This window comes from Lepisosteus platostomus, chromosome 12, assembly GCF_059453375.1.
Source record: "Lepisosteus platostomus isolate fLepPlt1 chromosome 12, fLepPlt1.hap1, whole genome shotgun sequence".
Taxonomy (NCBI): domain Eukaryota; kingdom Metazoa; phylum Chordata; class Actinopteri; order Semionotiformes; family Lepisosteidae; genus Lepisosteus; species Lepisosteus platostomus.
The window spans coordinates 10,488,440-10,513,083 of NC_142622.1; the positions used below are offsets into that span (position 1 = coordinate 10,488,440).

The 24,644-nt window shown below is 36.9% G+C and overlaps 1 protein-coding gene across 2 annotated transcripts in view; it reads left to right on the forward strand.

Moving 5' to 3' along the window:
- The window catches only part of zfpm2a (zinc finger protein, FOG family member 2a), a 179,166-nt gene that overhangs the window by 58,231 nt on the left and 96,291 nt on the right, over positions 1-24,644 (forward strand). For both annotated transcript variants that reach the window (XM_088600919.1, XM_088600918.1), the window contains one exon: positions 6,656-6,757. In XM_088600919.1, coding sequence (XP_088457045.1) covers positions 6,656-6,757 — 102 coding nt within the window. The remainder of the gene's footprint in view (positions 1-6,655; positions 6,758-24,644) is intronic.

The following is a 24,644-nucleotide window of genomic DNA, read 5'->3' on the forward strand; positions in this document are numbered from 1 at the left end:
AGATCTGTGAAGCCAGACCTTTGTTTTATTTAAGGATGAGTAATTGAAATTGAAGCTGCCAATGAGGTAATAAACAGAAAGTGACAGGATGAATTACAACAGTCTTAATGCAAATGCAAAGTAATAGATGTTACCAAGAACAGAAGTTCTGTCCAATATTTCTTTGTAAACGGCAGTGTTCAGAATTGTAAATGTTGAATTTTAATGCAAAGTTGATGCTGAGAATATGGAAAATGCTAATTTGAGAGATGATAAGATGAATCGAGACATCCCTTTAGCCCCATTTAACTCAGTAGAGGAAATTAATCACTAATGTTTGTTAAGTATGACAATCTAACCCAGCCAGATCTACATGCTCCGAGTCTGAATCACAGCTAGATAACCGACTACAGACTTAGAGGAATTCTGCCAGGTTTTGTAATGATGTAAATTTATGGACCTATTCACATTGCTTTAAAGAGACAGTTGCAATATTTTTGCTAATGCAAAAAATCACAGGGAAGTAGCTGAACTGAATTCATTGTGTCAGTCTTAGATACCATATAGTGATGCCAATCTTTATGTTTTGAGGATGTGAACAGCCATGTACTAATATTTCTGTTCAATTTCTGATACATCTGTTCAGCTGGTAATTGTAAAAAGACTAATAAACGTTAATTATGGCACACATAATACAATACCATATATCTTAAAAACATTCAATATACTGTAGTTATGTAGTGCTGCCATATCGGACCTCAGTGATTTATCGTAATATATCATATTGTAGATGTTTTGCTGCAGTTTTGCTGAAAATTTGTCATAACTGCTGCGCATAATTGCTGTGGATAATATCATACAGGTTGTATGATAAAACAGATTAAATCAAAACTCTACATAGAACTCCAAGTCAGGAAGCATGAGATTATTCTTTATCATCATTTAAATATGTACAGAATGTAACTACCATACAAATGTTCCTTGAGTTTCTTTCCAATTATTAATATCCATATACAGTACAGTATTTAAGACATGTAGTAGTTATTAGTCAATAATTCCATGGTTTGGTTTTGTAACCCTTTTTATAAATTGAATCTACACTTGCAGTTCCCTAGTCAAATTAGTACTTAAGTTCCCTATCTTTATATATGAGACATCCTTTCCTATTCTTTTGTTGTCTCCATCCTAGTATTATTGGCATTTGCAGTTCATTCACTTTAACTGGGTTCATTTCTTTTTTAAGTCATTTTTTAAAGTCCCTTCTTTCTCCTTATGTGTTTTTTACTTTATCTTTGTTTCTTTAAACCATTTGTGCTACTGAATTTGCTTTGCTTTTGGGATGAATATATTCTGTTCTTCAAGAAGATCATCTTTAAACCATCTCCATTCATTTCTCTGCTGAGATTCACAGCCTGCTTTCGTAAAATTGAAAATATTTGGTGTGGAATCTACCTATGGATGGATTTGAAATATTTTGTAACATATTATTTTGTGATCATAGTTCCTTCCTGTTATGTCTGTTTTACTCGCTCTGTGTTGTATAATTTTAAAGACTAGATCAATCCAAACGTGTCCTCTAGTACTGTAGGTGTTCTGACAAAACGCCATGCGTAACAGAAAAGGACAGGAAAAAAGTAGTGGGGACCCAAGACCTTTTAAGGGTTTTACTTAAAATGCTGTGAACAACTCTACTGAAGTGCTTCCACAAACACTGCCCGTTGCAGAGACTGTAAGAAACTCTAAAACTTGCTGCCTGTCTGCTTGTTGGGATTAGGGGCTCTGAGCTCCTTAAAGTCGAGCACACAAGATTGACATTTTCAAGGGCTTTCTTGGCGGAGACAATGCTAAAAGGAAGAAAAAGCCAATATGACTTTGTTTCTACCTTGCTGGAGGAGTTGTTTGTGTAAATCGCCTATAAGCTTATTGACCTGAATGTGAGGCTCCCATGTTTTATTCTGCTTTGGCGGAAGAGCAGACACTGATAGAGCAGTGATAGGGCTGATTTTAACAGCTCACTGATGTAGTTTTACATTCATTCCCTTCCTCACCCCAACTTCCTTCACTCAACCACTCTTACCACCTTTGGGTCTATGATATGTCTTTGATATGTCAAAATCACAGCTAGGGTTATCTGAGGCGAGATGTGTGCTTTGCATGTCAATATAATATACATATGATGTTAAAATATCTGCTTTTTTAAGGGTCGGGTTTCAATGGAATTCAGAGAATATAATGCCATGTTTTAAACCAGTTGAAAACAAGTTCATATTTAGTGGTCGCTGAGATAGTTTCTTGGGGAGATATAATCAGCTTAATTTGATGTCAACCTTTCTTTGTTAGTAAAACAGCACAAATGTTCAGATCCAAAGAAATAATGCCAACATTAATTTGTAATCAGAAAAAAAATGATTGCATTTTTTAATTTCTACACGTTGAAATAAATGTTCCATCCTTAGACATTGTTGCCTATTAAGTTCCTGTGATTGTGTTTGAAACTGCATTGCAAAACGTGTTAGATATGAGGCACAAAATCCATAATCACCACTTAATTAAGGAATCATCTTGTTGCTTCATTTCCTACACTGTAATTAAAAATGTAGCCCTATATGTTGTGTTACAGGGCTTAACATGTACTTGGGAGATCAAGATATTGCTTTTAATATTATCTCACACATATTCACACATTTTAATTTCAGTACAGCAAAGTAAACTTGATATATTTCCCTTTGTTATCCATGTTATGATATGAGCCTAGTGAGCAGAAGAGCTGCTTAATCAGAGAAATGAAACAGAAGGGAGATTGCTGTGTGTACTTTAAGATACTGTTAGTAAAAGAGGCATTTTAAGAAGAAACTCAAAAAAGGAAACTAGGTCAGAATAACCTCTTGTACTCTTAAGTAGGACAGTGCCTCAGACTTCCCTTAATTTTTCAGCATCATAAAGGAAGCTGTGTCCTTTTGGCAAGTTTAGTTGTTGTCTTTGATGTAAGCTGAATCTTTAAAGGCTATAAGGCTGAACAACATGTGTTTGAACTATATGTGAGTCCATCTGGAAGAACGGCTGTTATTTGACTTACTGTATAAGCTGAAGCAATTGTAAAATTCCTGGTACACAGTTAGGAGATGTACTGTAGTCCAATATGTGTTGACCTTTTTCAAGTTACTGTATTTTTGACCAGCTACAAATGAATGGATGTAATCGCTTTAAAATTGTTTTTTTGTTCTTAAAATACTTACAGGTACAGAGTTAGATGAAAGGAAACAAACTCAAACATACAGTACTTGAAATCTATGATACGTTTAATCAGAAATAAATCATATTTAAAGAACACCATTAATTGTATCTACTGCATTAGCAACCAAAGGAAACTTCTTCATAACTGATCAAAGTGATAAATTGCACAAATGTAAATATACTGTGTACTGTATATAACTTCCATATTTATTTAATTCAAATTCAACCTGTGCCACCTGCATCCTGACTCAGGGAGTTCTATATGACATCAGAGAATTCACTGTGTAGTGAAGGCTGAAGGCTGTGGCCACAATGCTGGAACTTACTCAGCTCTGCAGTATCACCTTGAACTGTGTCTCCCTTCAGCTCTACAGTTTGTGTTTCACATTCACAATGTAAATAAAATGCATTGCATTTGTGTTCATCCTGGGTTGATCCTAGCACAGTGAAGGAGTACTGTGATAGATGAATATGCATTAGAAAGTTTTAATTGTGGTGCACAGAATGTGAATACCTTCTTTTCATTAGTATGATGAAGCCTACAGTACATCTCTGCTCCCAGAACCAGTTACACAATGAGGTTCCCTCTCTAAGGATCAGTAAATTTGTTTCTCTGCTTTTGAGCCTCAGCCAATATTCAGCTTCTTTACTCAGAAGGCTCTGGAATGGAACAAGGGAGAACCCTTGAGCCCAGCCGGTAATGCATTGATTGCCTAGACACATTTGCACGAGGCATTCATCTACTGAATTTTCTGTCCTTTCTACTGCTACAAATAGTTGTCTACTCCTCTGTGGCAATGAAGTGCCTGGACAGTTGCTGTGTAGGTCTCCGATGTTCTCTAAAGAAATAAGGAAAAAAGCTGCTTCTGTATCTTGGAGCTGTGTGTGTCTACTCCAATTTCCAGCAGTTTAATTTTGTGGGTGTTTCATATCTGTTGTATGTGTTCTCTGTGATTCTCCTTAAATTACTTGGCATTTCCCCACTAGACTTTCTGTGCCTCCTGTGTAATTTCTGGAAGACCAGTTTGTGAACACTTTTCAAGAAAATCTTTTAGAACTAACTGTTATTTTGCTTGTCAAATATTGTGTTTAAGCAATGACAGCCTTTTTGCAGAGCACTTAGAATACAGAGACATTAAGACAAAAAATATCTCAAACTGCATACAAAATACTACATCTTTTAACATTATATAAATGCCTGTTTTCTTTTTGTAACATTTAAAGGAAAATTGTAATAAAAATTTGATTTTTAAAAAAGCACAGTAAACTTAAAGTCATTGTTTTCTTGAACAAACTGATTTTCCAATATTTTATCTCGTAGATGAAGTGTTGTAGGAATTTAATTAAGTCAGGTACAGAATCATCTTTAAGACTATCTGCTCTGTAGTTGGATGCAATTCACTTAAACCAACCACAAAAATGTATTGACTTTCTTGTGAAGGCCTATTTTAATGCTGTAACTACCATGATGATGGTGTACTTTTTCTTTTGCATAACATCCGATGGTTATGTGGAGTCATTTATACCCATGCATACCCTTCCTTCCTCTTGAATTATGCTTTCTTTTCCGCCCACACTTCAGAGAGCATTTAACCCCCCAAGGAAGCCCTATAGATTACACTCTGTTGTACAACTCATGATCAAACATTACAATTAGCATTGTGACAGGCAAACGAAGAGCACCTTTTGCAGGCAACACACTTGGAGATAATAAAAGAAATATTTTGAAAGGGAACAATAGAAAGTTCCCTTTCATGCTAGTGGGTTCACGGCCTGCCTGTGAGACTGGTGTTCTGCACCTCTTGGAAGTGTCATATTTTCCAAGGTATCTACTAGTGGGCACCACGTACTGTACCGGCTCAGAACATTTCAAAACCCGACTAGAGACTCATTTATTACACCCCCAGTTTTAAAGAGACAGTTTATATTCTACTGGTAAACATTAGAAGTTAGATGTGGAGAATTTGACATCTGTTCCTGCCAATAAATATCACTTCCGACCATTAGAGGCTGGTGTCTAAACTGAATTGTAGTGATTCCCAGTCCCAGTCCTGGCAACACACACACCTGCTGGTTTTCATGCCATCCCACCTTCATTACATAACCAAAGCCTTACTGGATCTAAGATGGTACTTCCATTGAATATTTGCATTTTGTTTCACTATTTACAAAATACAGTGATTGAAGCTCCAACATGTTTAAAAGCTGGGCACGATTTACAGTTCACATTAATCTTACTATTATTTAGTCAGTGAAGGGTTTGATTGTGTAACCAGCTCAGCTCAGTGTGTAGGTCACCAGGATCAGGAGTGGGCATCACTGTTCTGCTGGAACCTACAGGAATTTCCCCTTCTAGGTAGGGGTTCCATTCTTTATTTTACTGTGCTTTTTTAAAGCCTGTGGTAGTTCTCATGCTCACAGTGCTTTCATGTACTGTAGGTATGTCTTCGTGTTCTTGCAGTGAACATCCTTTCACAATGTGTAACCCCTGGGTGTATAAAGGAAGATGCAATACTGTACACGTGTATGTACTGTACTGTGAAAAGGTGGAAGGTGTACATAGAGGGACACCCATCCACCCATTTTCTATCCACGTCATCCAGTTCAGAGTTGTGGGGGAGCTGGAGCCTTTCCCAGCAAGCAATGGGTGCAAGGCTGGACACACCAGTCTATCGCAGGGCAAAAACACACACACTCACACCAGGGAGAATTTTCCCACAAGCCGGTTAACCTACCAGTATGTCTGGACTGTGAGAGGAAGCTGAAGCACCCGTAGGAAACCCATGCAAACACGGGGAGAACATACAGTATGAACTCTTTGCAGCTTGCTCCTCATGATTGGAATTGAACCCAGGACTGCAGTGCATAATTTGTAAATTTGAAATAAATGGCAGTACTAGCCCAGATACATTCAGTTATTATTAATTGGCAATTACAGATCAAATGTCCTTAGTAATTAGGAATATAAGCAAGCACAAATGGATATCTAACTCAGCTGAGTAAAGCTCTCTTGCACAAGGGTTTGCTATGCAGTAATGTGTCCTTAGTAAATAAAGGCAGTGAAACATTTGTATCCACAGTGTTGATAAACTATGTAATTATACGTCATTAATCAATATTATCAATGTGTTTCCTTTTGTTTATATTCATGTGTAGGAAGACAATGTTTAAAGAATCTCCAATGAATGGAAAATTAGTGAAGCAAACCCTTTAAGAAAAGGAAGCACTCTTAATGACACAGTACATTCATGGTGCAGTATCTCATTTTAGCTGCTAGACACAATGAGAAAACTGCACTTCAGGTGCACTTGCAAGACAGCCTCTCGAGATCCAGTCGAGTAGTTCTAATTTGTCTTCCCAAAATGGTAGATGAAAATAAAGATTCTTTCCCCACTACAGAATGAGCCTTTAGTCACACAGAACTTCGCTTGTCTTTGTTCAGGTGAGGAAGAGGGGACTCAGGGAGCTGTGGAATCAGATGGAGATGGGCAAAGTGAGAAAGCCAGGCTTCCACCACTGGAAACAGGAGACTGGGATGGGCCAGGTAGGTGAACACTTATCCAGTCCTCTGCAGGAGGGAGGAGGATGGCTGTTTGGTCTCATTCGTACACAATTAATGGGAAGTTTAGCTCTGGAACCTAGGATATACATTTTAGTGTGAGCAACAACAGTGAAATAAGTAGTGTATCAGTGTAAAAAGAGAGGCCAAATGAATACCAGGGGAATAAGTGAGAATCCAATAAGTACACAGAAGACAAACAAAGGTTATTACCGTGTTCTTAATGAGTTGTATTCATTAAATAAGAGAGCAAGTACAATATGTATTTGTGTGATTTGAAAAGATGGTGTCATTATACAATAAATGTAATTCATATGATACATTTATGTATAATAATAATAATTTATATAGTGCCTTCAAAAGTCGCTGCTTAAAAAACTTTTCCAAAAGAGATAACAGAATTGAAACAATTCTTCAATGAAATAAAAGCCTTTTGGAAGAAATAATGTTAAATCACTGAATGAACAGATACTCCTCCACTGTATCTCTTTTCTTTTCAGTACAGAAAATAAAAGAGTGGTTACTGTGGTCTATAATGGAGGTTATGTTTGTAAGCAAAATACATTTGGTAAGATACTGAATAAGCTTTGCTATGCTACAGTGTCATGTGTGGAAGCTTTAAGTGAAAAGGTTTTCTGTCAGGTTGATATCAGGAAGTACAGTATACAGTATGTCTAATTTTTGGTGGCATCAGGCTGTTCCTGTGCTTCTTATAACCGTTTAGCCCATTAGTAAGTTTCCTGTAATCACTTGTCAGGAGTCTATTACAGCATGTTTTAAATTAATACATCAGGGATCTGGGGATTACAGGAGTACCTCAATAATAATAATAGGACATCTTATGATATCCTTGACAATCAGAAAGCTATAGAGGTAGAACTTGCTGCCTAGAAACAAATTGTGAGAGTTGAAAAGAACAAGAGAATGACAACTGTTATGCTTTAATATTTTAATCAATTATATTACATTTGAGTTCATCTCCCAGACTGAATTCACTAAGACTGAAACGGTATTTCTGAAAATCCAAACGTTGCTCTCCTTTGTAAATATTCATAGAAAAATCAGTTTAAGTTATAGTTATGAATTCTTAGTGTAAGCAAAATCATGTTAAAATACTTAGGGTTTCTGTACCTTGATAATAATGGAAACTTTTAAATTCAGTGAAAACATTAGTACTTTATAGCCATAACAACTGATGCATGGAATTTGGTTTAAGAATTAACCAACGGAATTAATTAAAATTAATTAACAATTCATTTTATTTTTAAGAATTCACCTTCCATGTATATTAATGTTCATGTGGGAAAATCTCAAAAATACCAGGTGAGACCACATATCTGTACTTAGATGTCAGTAGAATAAATACAGTTTAAGAAAGTTTGACTTTACTTTTATTTCGAATTTTTAAACTCAACACGCTTTTGAGTATAAAAAGCTGTTGCCTTTTCATTGAAATCTATATAAATATTGTTGTGCATCGGAAAACTTAGCCGATTTCTTAAAATAAAAGGCTTGTCAATGATACAAAACAAATTTTTTGCTTTTGTTACAAAAATTGTAAAAAAGTATACAATGTTTAAAATAAAAGGAATTCAAAAAATATCGACAGCTTCAAAGATGAGCGGGAGATGTTAATTTTTCAGTCTTCTGTGGGGAAATTCCTGTGAAGATCCTTTTGAATACATTGTCATCCCTCATGGAAGTTATAGCACTTTAATGACAATGCTTTTAGATGCCATGTACTGTACAGTAACTTTTCATGTGGGCAGATTTCAATGATTACAGTACCACACAGTGCTAGTTAATGAAATTAATCTAATATAATTTCACACATTTGATTGTGTTTCATATTTCTATTTTGAAAAGTAATTTAAGTATTAATATAAATATCATCTGTGCAATTGTGTAGCTTTTTCAGCATTTTTATTTATGATGTAAATATTGTATGTGATGGTCTGGCATGCCATCCAATGTGCATGCATTCTAGAGCCCATTGTCTGCTGTGTTATACTCCTGTTCACCATGACCCTGTATTGGACTAAGCATTATTGAAAACAGATAGGAACTGGGCACCATAGTTGACATTTCAAAAAACATTTCGTGCATGCATGGTTACATTTGAACAGGATGGATTAATTTGCTTCAGTCCTACAGTCAGAGACAAAGGGATTGAAATTGTTACTAATTCATTTATCTGTACTAAGTAAATACTTTATTATAGTAAATATTGGTCATTAAGGTATGTTTTTGTAACAGAAGTATCTTTTCAAAGTTTATTAAATACTAATTCAGCTAAAATGGGTAGGAGCAACCAGTGGCTTCCTTCAAATTTAAGGCAAAATATCCTCTAAGATATTGTACCTACAGTAAATGAGACAGGAATTACCAATATGTGTAAATAAGACTCTACAGATGTCTATGTTTGCACTCATAGATTTTGGCACCTCATGTCTTAAGCAACAGTCTGAGAAGACACAATTATTTTTGTCTTCAATCTTGAACATATGTTTTTAAGTTCTTATGATTGTTTAAGAAAACATTGGTGTCCTAGCCAGCGCTGGCCTCCCCCCCTCGATATTAAACCTCTCATAACATTTTTGATAAAATGAACTGTAGAGTGGAAAAATAAGATTTTTATCATTGGGTAGGAAAAAAAAACTTGTAAAAGTTGTGATAAGGCACCTAGAGTTATTGCAGCTGTATTTGTTGACAAAGCAGAATTTTGGATTTGGAAAATTTCCAGTAGATGTTGGTTTGTTACTGTCTTTTGAAAAATGTTCATACATTTTCATGTAACTTAAACTGTTTATACATATGGCCCCTCACTAAGCAGTTAATATATTTATGGTAATAAAATAACATGTATTTAATAATATAATATTTTAATAACGAAGTGACTCCTTTCCTGCAATGTACGGAAGATCCTGATATAACACATGATAATAAACCTTAAAATACAGCAAGAAGAACACATGTGAAGGGCTTAAAATGCACTATTAATATTACCAATAAACTATAAATTCAGTACCAGAGTTGGATAGAAGATTAAATTGCTTTACTGTAAAGCTCATTATTTTGCATGGACGTGAATGTAGACTATGCACCCAGCTTATAATATTTTTTTATTTATCTTTTGTTCTGGAAGGATCTCATTTTGCCATGAATATTTTTTCTGCTTTCTCTAAGTCTTTAAAATAGTTTTATCTTGTTTTATTCTTCTTAAAAGTCACTTCATCAGAGAGATGGATAATACATCTCCTGCGATAGTAACACAGCAATTACTGTTCAGCATCAACTAGTCCATTGCTGAATACACAAAATATGATTCCTTTAATGCATATGACCTCAAGAATTTATTGCAGGTATATATACATTTATAAAGTGGATTTGGGCAAGTTGTGTTGGAAGCCCCCTGGGGTGTGTATTTTATACTGACAGTGAATCAGTGTTATCAGTGCTATCAGATAATGCATTTATCATTAAATTTCACATTTGCATTTAAATCTTCGGAAGGAAATGAGTATTGCTGGCTAAAGATAAGAGCTTTGGACGACTGTAATAAACCATCACTGTGATCAGTCTGGAAATAAGGCTAAGGAGGTCAACTGAGAACTACAGGGGGATGACAAAAAGAGGCATCATATTTTGAAGGCCTTTTAAGGAAAAAAAGTGCTGAGCTTTAAAAATACTGCTTTCAAAAGCATGCGGGGCTGTTCCTGACTTGTTTATTTATTTTTACCATCCATTAAAATGACAAAAAGGCTTAGGATAATGATGTGTTGTACTGTAGGTAACAGAGACAACCTTTTTAAATGAAAAACAATACAGTAATTTGTTATAATGAAGGAAATGTAGCACAGTCAGTATTTTGACCCATAATGGATGCTGGAAAAAACAAACAACACTTTCTGTGATCAAATTAAAATTTGCAGGTTATTCTGAAGTACTGCAGTGACTAGTTTGTGTGAGAAAGTTTGTAGTTCTGCTGCTTAGAGCAATTAAAGTTGCTCTATAACTTTAATTATGAATTACCATAAAACATTAATTGTCTCCTTTAATAATAATACATTTTATTTCTTAACCACTATCTGAGTATCTAATATCTAATAGCGAAAAAGGGGCCAAACCGATAAAGAGAGGTATCAGCAATTCCTAGGTTTTCATGCAATCTACAGGTAGTTATGTCATGATTCACAGTATCACGATCTGCCCTTAACTCTAGAAAAAGACGACTTTCAGGCAACTCAAAGTCAGAAACTATTGGCAAGCCATTAAAAACCTTTAACAGGGGCTGTATCAGTAGTGTCTCTTTGTTTAAACCCCGACTGGAAAGGTTCAAGTAGCTCATTAGATGCTAGGAAAGATTGCAATTGAGCTGCTGCCACCTGTTCTAGAATTTTTACAAGAAAGGGCAAATTAGAATAGCATGGTAGTTATTAAGCACTGTAGAGCCCAGACTAGGTTCTTTTACACTGGTGTGGTAACAGCAGACTTAAAACCTACAGGTGCAAGACCAGATTTCAGGGACTCACCGAAGGAGTTAGCAACAAATGGAAAAAAAAAATACCTAGATTTGAGCAGGGGTGTAGAAATGGGTCCAAAGCAAGGGGTGGTAGATCTCATTTTTGCAACTAATTCAGGCTCGTAAGTAGCATCCACAGCAGGAAAATGAGAGCCTCTCATACCTGTGAGAGCAGGAGTGGGTGTAGTTGACAGGATTGCAGAAGGTCAGCAGCTGATTATTATTAATATTGAGTATTTTGTTCTAAAAAATGTCATGAATGTGTTACACTGTTCAGTAGAGGAAGAAATGCAGACTTATTAAATGGCTGGAGCATTCTACTGATGGTAGGACACAGGGCTGTAGGATTACTGTACTTGTTCTCCGTACGAAGGGACTAGAAAGAGGATGTGGCAGCTTTAAGAAGATTCCTATATGACAGCCGATGTTCATAAGCCTGTAAATAAACAGTCATCCCTGTCTTGCTCCACAAATGCTTGAGGCGTCATGATGCTGCCTTCGTAGGACACGGCTTATTTACAAACCACAGGAAAGAATGAAAGGACGCCCGAGTTTACATTGGAGCTAGGCATCTCGAAAGTTTTGTTTGCATCTCATTATTAAAAGCCACAACTGCAAAACTGATCTGAGCTTCAGTGAGTGGAGCTTTTTCTTAATCCCCTCCATCAGACTAGATTCACCAGATGTAGTCAATGAAAGGATTACAGTTCATTTACAGTTTTAAAGAGATGGAGGCAACAACAAGTCCAGTAGAGCAACCTTATGATCTCACATGCTCCGTTGAAGTGCTCGTCCACAGGTGAGTAAAACTGAATTGAAAGGAGCAGAACCCAGAGGAGCTAAGAAACTGGCAGTGGCTGAGCAGTCGAGAATCACCTTGTATCTTCACAGAATTGCCAAGGAGATAAATGCTGAGAGAGGTACAATCCAGGAAGGAGCTCAGGTAAGAAGGCTAGAGAAGGCAGGTGGAATAGAAAAGAAGGAATGTCCCCCATCAGAAACAGATCCGAATCGTGAGGATTGCCACTGTATACAGTACAGTAGGGTGGAAGGCAAGACTTCACTCTGCGCAGGACACCGTTGGAGCCAGCTGGGAATACTCGTCTTAAAACATATTTACAGCAACAATGCATTCCTAAGTCGCCCCCCTTTCCAACTTCTCCCAGCTCTTCAGACGTTATACAGTATATCGCCCATGAGGTTTGATTGTTGGCAGCGGCCGTCCTGTGCATAACGCCGAAAACCATCAGTTTATCACTGCAGATTAAAACCTGCACAGTCAGCCAGAGTAGGAACACAGTAGAGCAGAAACAGATACAGAGACAAATAGGGAGACAAAACATAGTGTACATAGAAGTAGGAACCACATTCGCCGTCCACAGGAGCTGGCAACAAGTTGGCAGTAAGGAAGCAGAAAGTCCTGCCGAACAGAAAGAGTGGCAGCGGCACTGCTGCCTTCGAGACGGAGCAACTGTGTTCATCCGGCAGAAAGGTTCCGAAGTGAATGTGGCGGCCATGAAAAACACCGTCAAGAAACACAAACGTTAAAAAATATACAAAGATTTGACTAAATTGAATCGTGCAGACTTGTGGTAGTGGTAGTAAAGACCCACAACAGCGTCCTCTCACCTGTTACTACGTGCCGATTAGATATTTTAAATGCTAAAGATTATTTTATTAAAGTTGATTGTTTCTTTTCCACAATAAATACAGAGCAGTCCCTTGTGAAGAAAACTATTAAAACTAAAGAAATATCTCACTTTTGATATTCTTAAATGTGGGTTCATGGCCGTCTGTAAACTAAAATAGCAGATATCTAACATTAGTTCTTAAATGTGGGCAATTCAAAGTGTTACTATAGTAATATTTCTAGTATGTTATAGTTTAATGTATGCCACAAAGAATCAGTTGCCTTGATTTTAGTTTTTGAGCTAAACGAAAAACATTCCAAAAAACTTTAATTGAAAACATTTGGGCTTTTCAACAGCAATCCGTGCGGAGTACAGGATGATTTCTATGGCCTGGAGTGATATCTCCCATAAAATAATATATTTTCCGCTTTGAAATATTTCAGGACGAGATTTGCCCTCTCTCTGCAAGTTTTTTTTATAATTTTTCAACACACAAGAGGTTTGAGATTAAGCTGGAGATTTAAAAAATACACTGGGATGTGTGTTTTTAATGCTAGTAAATTCAAGGATTAAGACCAAAAGGATTTTGTAGATTAAAATGGCCCGTAAAAATTGTTCCTATTTTTAAATTCGAGGTGTACAGTTGTTATTATTTGGGAACGTATGTAAGGTTTCTGGACTCATAACTGGAGCCTGGGATTTCAGATTCAAGGTTGGGAACTTCTGTTCCATCTACAGTAGCTGTAAAAATTGGTACAAGTCTAAGTGGCTTGGGATGAAAGTGTCAAGCAAATAAATTAGTAAGTAGTTAAGAGCAGGTTTGAGTAATGTACCATAATATTCATGAGTACTTCTGACAAAATGTCATGCAAATGAAAAAAAGCCTTTTATTTGTCCACCAGGAATCCTAATTCCTCTGACTCAGGAGGCAGCACTCTTCCCAAACTGTCTTGTCTTTGAAGCGTCAGAGCAGACTGGAATTAAAATTTCCACATAACAATATCGTTCAGTTTCACATCATACTTTTTTTGAAAGGCCAGTTCCTTTTTATTTTTTTCTCATTCTGTTAAAAATGTCAGAGGGGCATGTGATCTGAACAACATACAAAATCAAGCAATCAGATAGGAACATCTTTATTGATGAGGCTTCCAGTTCACATTGGTTCAAATATATAAACGTTAACATTGCATTTCTTTGTCTCCCCTCTTCACTGTTTCTAGATCTTCGGGCTATATATACAGTATATATTTCCACAACGCTTTTTTCATATTTTGGGGTTAGAAAGAATCGGCATTGGTGAGTGCATTTCAAATCTCAGTAAAATTAAACATTAAACATTAACATGTAAAACCCCAGGTATGTGCAGCATCATGTTCTGCGATTCAGAACGAGGCAACAAAACATCTGGTGATGTGTGGCCCTATGACATTGTAAACAGATCAGGCTCTGAATACATCTCTTTCAATAGAAATATTGCTTTAGATTTCGAGACGGTTTTGCCAACAAATACTGCTTATTTGTCAACTGCATGCAGATCACATTGGTGAAATGGTGAAATGTCTGCGGCGCAACCTGTACTTATTCGTATGTTCATTGCATAACTAGTCATTACGGTGACTAGTGAGCAGGCAGGGCCGCATCAGGTCGACATTCATGGAAACTCGAATGCACATTTGTGACAACATGGCGATTTACAGCACTTTCACAAAGTTCATGACTTTGTGCTTAATTCTAAATGAGTAATTTTTCTTCATGGATGTCAATGAATTTATTTTGTTACCGAGATTTAATAACCGGTCTGAGAAATTGGGACTTCAGTTCCCCTTTAAGTCTGGTCGTTGCCAGCAACCGCCCTGTATGGACTATTTTTAGAGAGATCAGACATCAGTTACTGATTTCATTGTGATACGACATTAAATGACAAATCAACTGAATCATTATTAACAGTCAGACATGTAGACTGCAGAGTACAGGACAAGGCATAATATTCTGTAAGTACAAACCTATGATAAACCTATGATAATCTACCAAACACAGATATAGTATAAATCCATTTACCCTGCTTTAAAAATGATGGGATTTTAAAATAATTGGGAGTCCGTGAGCTCCAGCACCCATGGAGCTGGTACCTTTACAAAAGTCCATTTCGGGGCACACACACAACTAAGAGACTCAAATTAACCTATCCAGCCACTTTGGATGAAAACTGGAGCAATTGGCAAGAACCTAAGTAAAGTTGGGAGGAATACACACACCCCACACAAAGTTGCCCCAGTGTGGTATTAAATCCAGAACTCGAGCACTATGAGGCAATGGGGCTAATTGCTGTTCTATCATGGGAGCTTATACATGTTTTTATTTGTGAAATTTTTGTTTAGCTAAAGGTGTGATGATAACGCCCAGCAGAGGTTTCCTCGTGTATATTTTGTTGCTTTCTAAGACAACAGTGGCTTCGAAATTTTGCGAGGATGCTCAATCAGAAACAGAACTTTTTTATAAAAGGATTATATAATTGAATGAAGTTTGACAGTTTGACATTACTTTAGACAACACTCCTGTGTTCTTTATACTGTAGCATGAAATATTTGATACTATAAAACATCATGGTATAAAAGTCTCAGAAACAATTCAAATACACATTCATTTTTATTTGTCATTTAATTACCTTTTTATTTTAATAAAGGGAAAACAGGTGCTTGCATTAATGATGCAGTTCAATCAATCTTGTAACATAATGAGAAGTTTATAAATATAGTAATGTAATGTGGTTGCAGGGATGTAACATAAAGTGAAAATGACTGCCATACATACAGCAGATCTGTGTAACAACATCACGCAACTGCTTTTGAGTCATATGTTTCACACAAATTGTAAACTGAAATCTAAAATTTTGCTCAAATATATATGTAAAGGATGATTCCAGAAATCCTGTCAGACAAGTCTAAAGATCATCCTTGCAAATACTCACACATGAATAAAATAAGGCACCTGGTATAAATCATCACGTTCCCTGAAAAGTAAGGGAATCAGCCTTCACCAATTGCATAGATTTGAATGCATACAGGACTGTTTAGAAAAGTCTGTTTTCCTTGAAGTAACAGACAACAAAAGAGGCAGGTGGTCTGTGTCTACTACCATCTCCAAATGTTTCGGACTAATACATGAATAACAGCCAAATAACAGCCAAAAGTGACCCTTTGAACTTGGTGTTTTATTTAATGTTCTCCTAGTCTTGAATATTAAAAATGTCTCAGGGCATCTTGCAATTTGATGATGTCATGTTCAACGTACTGTTAAAGAACAGCAAGGATTTCAGCGTGATCAGAACAAAAGGTGACCACAAACAAGACAAGAAGACGGTACTGAGGGGTTGTCTCTGCAGAGAAACAGAAGAGAATCACAAAGCTGAGTTGTTTGTCACCAGATCCATGCTCAGTGCCATTGTCAAGGGTCAGCCTGTAGCTAACTGTGTTTTATATGGTATACGTTTTCCTGTTAATGTGCTGTTCTTCATATGGTGTCCCTATTCTTGATTAGAAGTGTGTTTTGCTTGGGTAGAAATTGTCCTTCTGTGACAGTGTGTGGCGGGAGGCGCCGCGGCCAGCACTGGTAAAAAGTCAATGCCCCTGGGGAGGGGAAGGAAGCACCGGTGAGAGGTTAGAAGGGACCACAAATAATACAAAAAGAGTGGGAAAAATAAACAAAAAGGCAAAAAACAGCATACTGCTGTGCCTTGTGACCTCCAGGCTGGGCTTACCCTATTTACCGGGGTCCAGCTTGGGAAAAAAAGAACCGCTGGCACAGCGGCGACCCGACTGGACTGACTCTATTTAGCGGGGTCCAGTCTGGTACAGCAGGGCGCATAAGGCAAGAACAAAACAAGAACCTAGTGCATAAAAAAGTGTGTATGCCTGCCCTGGTGAAAATGCGTGATGGGACAGGCAAAAAGAAAAGAAAACCTTCCGCGGGTGCAGTCCCCTCCGGGACTGTTGGTGTAAACTCTCCCCTTCCGGGGGTGGCCCTGCTCATCCCGTCAGGGGGTATCCAGGGTGCCTTTACAGGACCCGCCGAGCTGTGGCTCAAGCTCTTGAAGCCAGGACAGCTCGGACTACAAAGGAGAGGCCTCGCCCTTCTAATCTTCCTGACAAAACTGAACATAAGAAAATTAGGAAGGTTAACAGCGAAAGGAGGCCATTCAGCCCCTAAATAACTCATTTGGGCTGCTAGTTAATAACAGGTCTGCCACTTTTGTCCAATACTGCTCTTGAATACATTCCTAAGGCAGGATGTGGAGAAATGTGGTGGAAATGTTTCTCATTACTGATGAGATGGTATTCAACATGTTCCACAGTTGACAGTTTAACTGATATAATTTCCCATCCCAGTTTCTTACAAAATTGCGAGGTTTCCTGTTTTAAGTTGGAGAGCTTTGATAGCTCTGTGACGTGTGATGCGTGCAGAAGCAATAGAGCATATCAAAATACCTTTGAAAAAAAACAGCATTATATAACAGTAACATGCATATGGCATAAAACATGAACATATAATTAAATCTACATTCATTAGCTTTATAGAGAGAAATCGTTCTCTACTCTTGAGTTTAACAAAAATAAAGACTGCCAGGTTCACTGCTTTTATAATAATTTTGTACGAAATTAGCCATTTGAGTAAAGGAGAAATATGTATATGCTTTCACTAAAATTATAGAATGAGGTGAACATAGTTTTGAATCCATAGAGGCAGTTCCTTTGTACCAAAGGTAGCTTCAAGGTTTTGTTCTATACCACCTTGCTGCCTTGAATTCGGATTATACCAGTTACACAGGCAACTGAAGCTCTATACATCCAGTGGTGACAGCGACCATTCAATGACCCATCGCTTTTATCATTCGCTGGTTTATACCTTGGCAGCCTCCTTCGTTTTGGCTTTGAGTGTCAGGACACTGGCTATGACTCCACCTACCAGTTTGCCACCTACTAGTGCCTGTGGGGAAACTGATCACAACTACTCAGTTTCTGGGCGAACAGGGGTAGTCCTGAGATTAAGGTCAGCAGACTCATATGAATATAACGCATCCTTCCCTATTTTCATGATTGTAATACAGGACGTTTTATATCCTACAGTATATCTACTATACTGTATCTGTTAAACAGTCTACCTTTGAGGCTGTGGCTGATCCATTTCTAATCCATATAAAACAATAACCATTTCAGGTTTTATGCCCATATGTCATGCTAAGTGAGTTTTGTATAGCAGATGGCTCTGATAGTGTGGCAGGTGCCTTAACAAATGTTTGCATTCACTGTGGTGCTATTTATATCATTCTGAAACATTGAGGCACAAATATTTGCAAAAGAAGGACAATGCCCCTATTTTGGTTTTTGAATCAGGCTTATCAATGTCCTTTTGATGTCAAAATTCATTAGGGTGGACACTCTTTAATGGATGTGGAAATTTTGGAGAAAAAAAAGAAAAGTTGGGAAGAATCGTGAACTGACATTATGAAGAGAAGCCTCACTAAAAAAAATCATAAAACAACAGTTCCTGCTGCCTACAGAGCTGTGAACACAAACTGGAATGTGTTTTGGTTCCACAGCAAAATTGAAACAACGGGTATTGTGTTTCATTAATATTTGAAAAGGAAGGGGTGTTGTTAGATTGGGTGACATATGTTTAATCAAATATCTGATTTGTTAAGTGTTAATATTCTGTGAAGAAAGATGATCATTTTTTTTATCCCAGCATGTGTCTTCCAATAAAAAAAGTTTCTGTGTGGAGTACAGAGTGACTCTACATCCTGCTGTACTTTAGTTTATACTGGATATAAATGTTTAGACATTTAGGCAAGTTAAGTATTGTTGGAACAACGGTCAAGCATGACTAATGTACTGTAGCCTTTTACTTTTGATAACTACAGTATGACACAAATTTCTAACAAAAACAGAAAATTGTAAGGAAGGTGTTCACTGTAAGACTACTGTAAGTTGTGACCTAAGTTCCAGGAATACAAAAATATAATTGTTCCAACAATGTGGTATCATAAGTACTGGTGACTTTTTTTGCAGGGAAAGGTGATAAATGTGCTGCAGATAAAATAAACAGTGTAGTTTTTCAGTGTCTGAAGCTAATCACTATAGTTCTTGACATGGTGTTGAGGAATTGGTACAATATTTACAGGAACTTGATTGGCAAAGCATGCTTACCTTCCCTGGGTTTTCACATATAAAAGGTGCTAAACCATAAGGATCTGCAGTAATGCAGAGTCTTGTCCCATATAAAGCTATGCACCCCCTAGAATACAAAATCTTTAGAAAAAGAAATATCGCATTTTACGTTGAAAAATCGTGGTCAAATTCTGTCCTGTACAAACTTAATGAGACTTTCTGACACCTGTCAAGTTCTGCATCGCAACAGAAAATTGTAATTTTATCCAAAAGTCCATTAAGTTAGGGTGTTGTAAGAAAGGAGGGGACTGCTGAAATGAGTTAAAGAGACAAACGGAGCGTACAGATGCAGATTAAGCTTCAGAAGATGAGGGTGTAAAAGGGATTTAATGGTAGGATGGATTAGAGAAATCCTTGTAACAATGTTAAATAATTATAGTTCCAGCCGAGATCAAAGCAGCATTGATTGAACCCCTCAAGCCTTTAGCACAGAGAGTCTTGGAAAGCAAAGATTGGTAAACTAGTACTGAAACCATTCTGACTGCACAAGTTAAATTGGATTGGAAATATAAGAATATAAGATGAATACTTCAGAAAGGTTTTTAAGGCTTTTGTTACTGAAAATGTAGCCAGAGATTCTTATGAAAGGTTTGATAACACTGTCTTGACAAAATCATAAGTAGAATATGTCAGAGCTGCTTGCAGATACCTAAGCGTTTTAAGAAGACTTATATACATATTTAAATTTTATTTATGCAAAGCGCAAACTTTGAGGGTTCAGTTTCGAGCAAAGTTGTTTCATTTGCTCATAATTAAGAATTGTGGTCGAACAACAAAGCTATCTTTTAGAGAAGGAATTTCTTTTAGTTGCTTCTTTTGAATTATTTCTGCTTTTTCATTTGAAAATTGAAATATTATACTGGTACAGTATATATATATAAGAACCCATTCACAAGCTTAATGCCTTATAATGTTAAATTGAATGTGGAATACGTTGGCACATATACATGCTTTTGATTGTGGCTTTGCTTCAAGATCAGTAATTGAATCCTTATGGTATGCAGAAACAGAGGCCAAGGTTTTATTTTTTTAAAAAATAAATTGCATTAGGGTGGCATGATGGTATGGTGCTTAGCACTGCTGCTTCATGGCTCTTGAGTCCTGGGTTCGGTTCTGGACTGGGACAGCCTCTGTAGGAGATTGCATGTTCTCCCTTTGTTCGTGTGAGTGGTACTCAGGTGCTCTGGTTCCCTCTCACCTGCCAAAGACATGCCAGCTGGGTTACTGATTGTCTCTAATGTGTCCTTGTGTATACAGCATGTGCCAGGGCCTGCCCTGGACATTGTGTCCAGGGTGTAGTCTTGCCTTGTGCCATATGTTTCCAGAACGTAGAGATAATGCATAGCTGGAATAAGATGCATTAATGTCCTTTATGGAAAAAAAAACTCAGACAAAGTTTAATCTGTTTTAGAGATCTGTGCCTGAATTCCGTTACAATCCACCATCACCAATACCAAAACCCCACAATCCTACACTTACATACCTGCTTGACTCCTTCAGGAATCCCCCAGGGAAGAGCCTAATCCCACAGCACTTCAAAGGTAAAATGCAGGGTTGCTCCAGGAAACCTGGAGTAATGTGAGGATTTTTTGGCCATGCATCCTCCAAGACTTATACACGTGTCCTGAAGAAGTTTTTTTTTTTCCAGAATGATAATGGAATTTATTGTTTCCTATTTTTGTATTTTTGGGGGCTGTCTACTAGTTAGTTGTTGTGGGATGAATTATGATTTCAGCAATTATTAAAGAATACGGTGACATACAGAAATAAAAGCTATTAAATATGATTTCATGTAAATCTACAAGTCACAATGTGTAATTTCTTTAACTAAGAGATGCTGGTGTATGAATATAATTCTCTCCTTGTTTATCTGTGATATACCATACATTGCTTCAGCAATGTTTTGTTCAGTAAATTGTGTTTTTCAGAAAAGGACAGCAGTTGCCAGGCAACAAAGATAACAACACCCAGGTGCTTTCTTTAACAGTGGCTGGTGTAAAGAACAGCATTCTTTCTGTTAATTCTGGATTAACAGCATCATTTTACAATGCAGTGGCCAGTACTAAAAATAGAATAGTATCCGTTTTGATACTACTGTACTGTATGTGCATTCAGTGTTTTAGACTCACTGGGAATTCAGATTAATTTTGGTCAATATTTCTCACTTTACACAGCCTTTTACAAAAAAATAGTTGGTTTTATCGTAATGGTGATTTCTGGAAAATTACAACACATTTCTAAATATATTTCTTGTACTGTATGTTTCTTTAGAAATCATATTTTTGGGGGCTTGCGGTTTATTTTAATTAACACCTACATTTGGTGCTCGTCTGACAATTGATTTGATGGGCCTACTCTGGTTACTGCCATTTTGTCATCTTTGAAATCCTTCTGCATTGAAATCGAAAGATGAAAGGCACAACCTTTGTATGAGCTTACAGTTGTGTGAATGGATTGGACCACCATTAACTTATGTCAAATGAAATGGCACTGAAATGGGGATGAAGCAGACTTGATTCAGAAGCAACGTGATGCGATCTATATACGTTTTCTTTTTCTGTTGAAGGTGTGCATGTACAGTAGAGGCATTATTGTGTATTTGTGCATTTGCAGTCTTCTGTACAATTATGCCAACACATGGTATGATTTTGTCAAATGCACAACAATATTCTATACTGTTTGTTCAATTTCGCTATCATTTTGAAAAATCCTGTACTCTTTTGTGTGAAAGTTCAATTTAAAATACTCAATTTAATTAGTTAGTAATTGTGGTATTGCCCGCAAACCTGATGTATATTCCCAATTATTTGTGTGACCTGTGTTGAAGCTATACTCTAGAAATGTGTCACTGCACCTTACAAAAGAGAGTAGCCCACATCATACACAAAAAATAAATAGAATAGCAGTATAAATATAAGAATTATGTGACAAGAGATTAAACAAATCACTGTGCTTTTACCATCCATAGTGTTTTATGCAAATGTATTCCATGATCCAGTCTGCTAAAAAGAAGCTTTGTGTGCAAAACTTCATGGTTGTTAGTTTTAAAATCCATCTGGGGAAAACAGCAGCAAATATGATCAAGATTACTATCATTTTAGAAAGTGTAGAAGAATTTCATTAAGATTCTTTTTCTTGCGATCCTGCCAGCAGTGACATTAGTGTTGTGACACAAAATCCGCAATGCTTTCTGGATGGTTTAGAGTTACTAAATTCTGCTTTACACTGATGTTGGGGTATGATACTGTAGTTCATGAGAATATTTGTATTTATGATTCATGCTGTTTTACAATTTAATTAAGTCATTATTCTCTTTTACATTTACTCAAACTGTGACATTTTTGTGCTCAGGATTGTGCATTTACTCAACTCAGTGAGCGAGAAGTGGAGTTAACTTTTTATGAAATCCAAGTGGATGTTTGCACATTAAAAAGATATAAACTATGACTAATGTACTATAAGCTTAACTTCCTTACAGAATAGTTTACCCCATTTCATAGTTCCATATATTTTAATAAATAAATAGTTTGTGAATATGTGTACTGATTTCAAAGTGAAAAAGTACCTAAAGTAGATTTTCTTTTATTCAAACTTAGAATAATTGTAACATGTTCTTATTTTCTTATCAATGTACATAAAAAATTACTCTACAGTCCTACTTCGAGCTAATTTAAGCAAACACATTATGGGGATATTGGTGCTAATGTCTACAATAAAAAAAGATTTCAAAATAAAAGGCTCATTTGAGGCTAATTCTAGTTTTTAGGAAACTCAGAAATCACCAGGAAAGCTAAAGCTGAAGTCAAACCCAAATCTGTGAGTTTTTGCTTCATGAACTGAGGTGCCGCTGATCCAAGTAAACCTTATAATGTCAGCGGCGATACAGCTCAAGACTCGGAGAGTACCATAGTGCCTGTTGTGTTATGAGTTATGGTGTCTGTTGCACACAGTGTACTCGTTTTAGGGTGGAGGAGTAACTTGAGTATGACATGACAACACCCCCCCATCTCTCTGTGCACACAAAGCAGAAAAGAAACAAAAAAAAAATAAAGGACCTGTGAAAAAGCTTCTCTGTCGGGGCACTTGGCCTTTCTTATCACCGAGTTTATACAGTACTTCACAGCTGTGCACAGCTTGCCCTCATGGTCACAGTAATTATATATATTTTTTGTTTGGAAGTGGGGGGAGGGGGGCTTGGTTGTCAGCTGAATTAAAATACCAAATAATAATAAAAAAGTTAATCAAAAAAACGGCATGTTCCTCCCTGATTGTGTGAGTGTTGCGGTATTCAATTATGCAATTTTCATTGGCATATTAATCATCTTTTCAACAAACAAGCCGGCGTTAATTAAAGCAAAGCATGGATAAAGACGTGTTGCTGGATCATCATTCGGTTTATCATCACGCGCAGACCCGCTGTTAAGTAAATTCGGGATTGTGAGATGAATTTCAATGTTCTCCTCTCCTTTTTTTTTTGTCAGAGTTTGAATACGACTAGTCCAAAAAAAAAAAAATCTTCCACGCTTCACAACAGAAAGATGAATTTATTTGTAATTTCTTGGAACAGGCTGATAGAGCAATCGCATCCCCAATAATAGAACTGGAGAGGCTTGAACTTGACTGTTCCTGCTGATATGCGACAACAGCAGGGTTGATTGGTTGAAATGTAAGGTTTTTGTTTATGTTAAAGAAAGCACGAAAAACTTCTAGTGTGCCTCTGCCAAACTTAATGCCATTTTGTTTTCCGGGGAAAAGTAGGAAAGGCTATTGTTAGCTAAAAAGAAAGGGTGATAACAGATCAATCAACATTTTTGTTTTCAAACTACTACCATTTTGTGACAGAATTGAGTTTTCTCGACTATAAATGACTTATCCATCGAGCTCGTGTTTCAGCATATTAAAAACTATTGACATGAAACAACTTCATGTTTCGGCTTTTGTTTCATGTTATTGCTGTCGGGGAGTTTGTGGTTAAAGGTCTGCTTTCAAAATGTATCCACAATGGCTGTAAATTGGGAAAAGACCTTTTGAAATGCACCTCATAAAACGTCTTCTAAAACCCGAACCAGATTGTGTCATGTTCATGCTGGTTTTCTTGGTTTTTGCTCAACTGATAGAAGGTGAGGCGGTTACCATTTAATCTTCAAAAACATGCACTTTGGTTTCACCTTAGTACTTCCCCTGTCATTCAGAAAAAAAAATCTGGTTGTAACAGCAACCAAACAGCAATGTAAATATTAAAAGCCTGGACCAGAAATGAACTACAGGCATCTGAAGACATGTTGCTTGTCCTCATTTTCATTGTGGGGAACTTTATCTGTGCCAGCTGCTCAGAAATTTTATAAACTGGAGGGCCAGTCTTCTCTTAACTTAAACATAAGATCTTCTTGGTTTGAAGCACATGGCTGCTCTGCACCCAATGAGAATCTCAAAAGCAAACACGACTTCAGTGTCAGTGTTGCCCATCATAAAATCACACCACATGGAGAACTCTT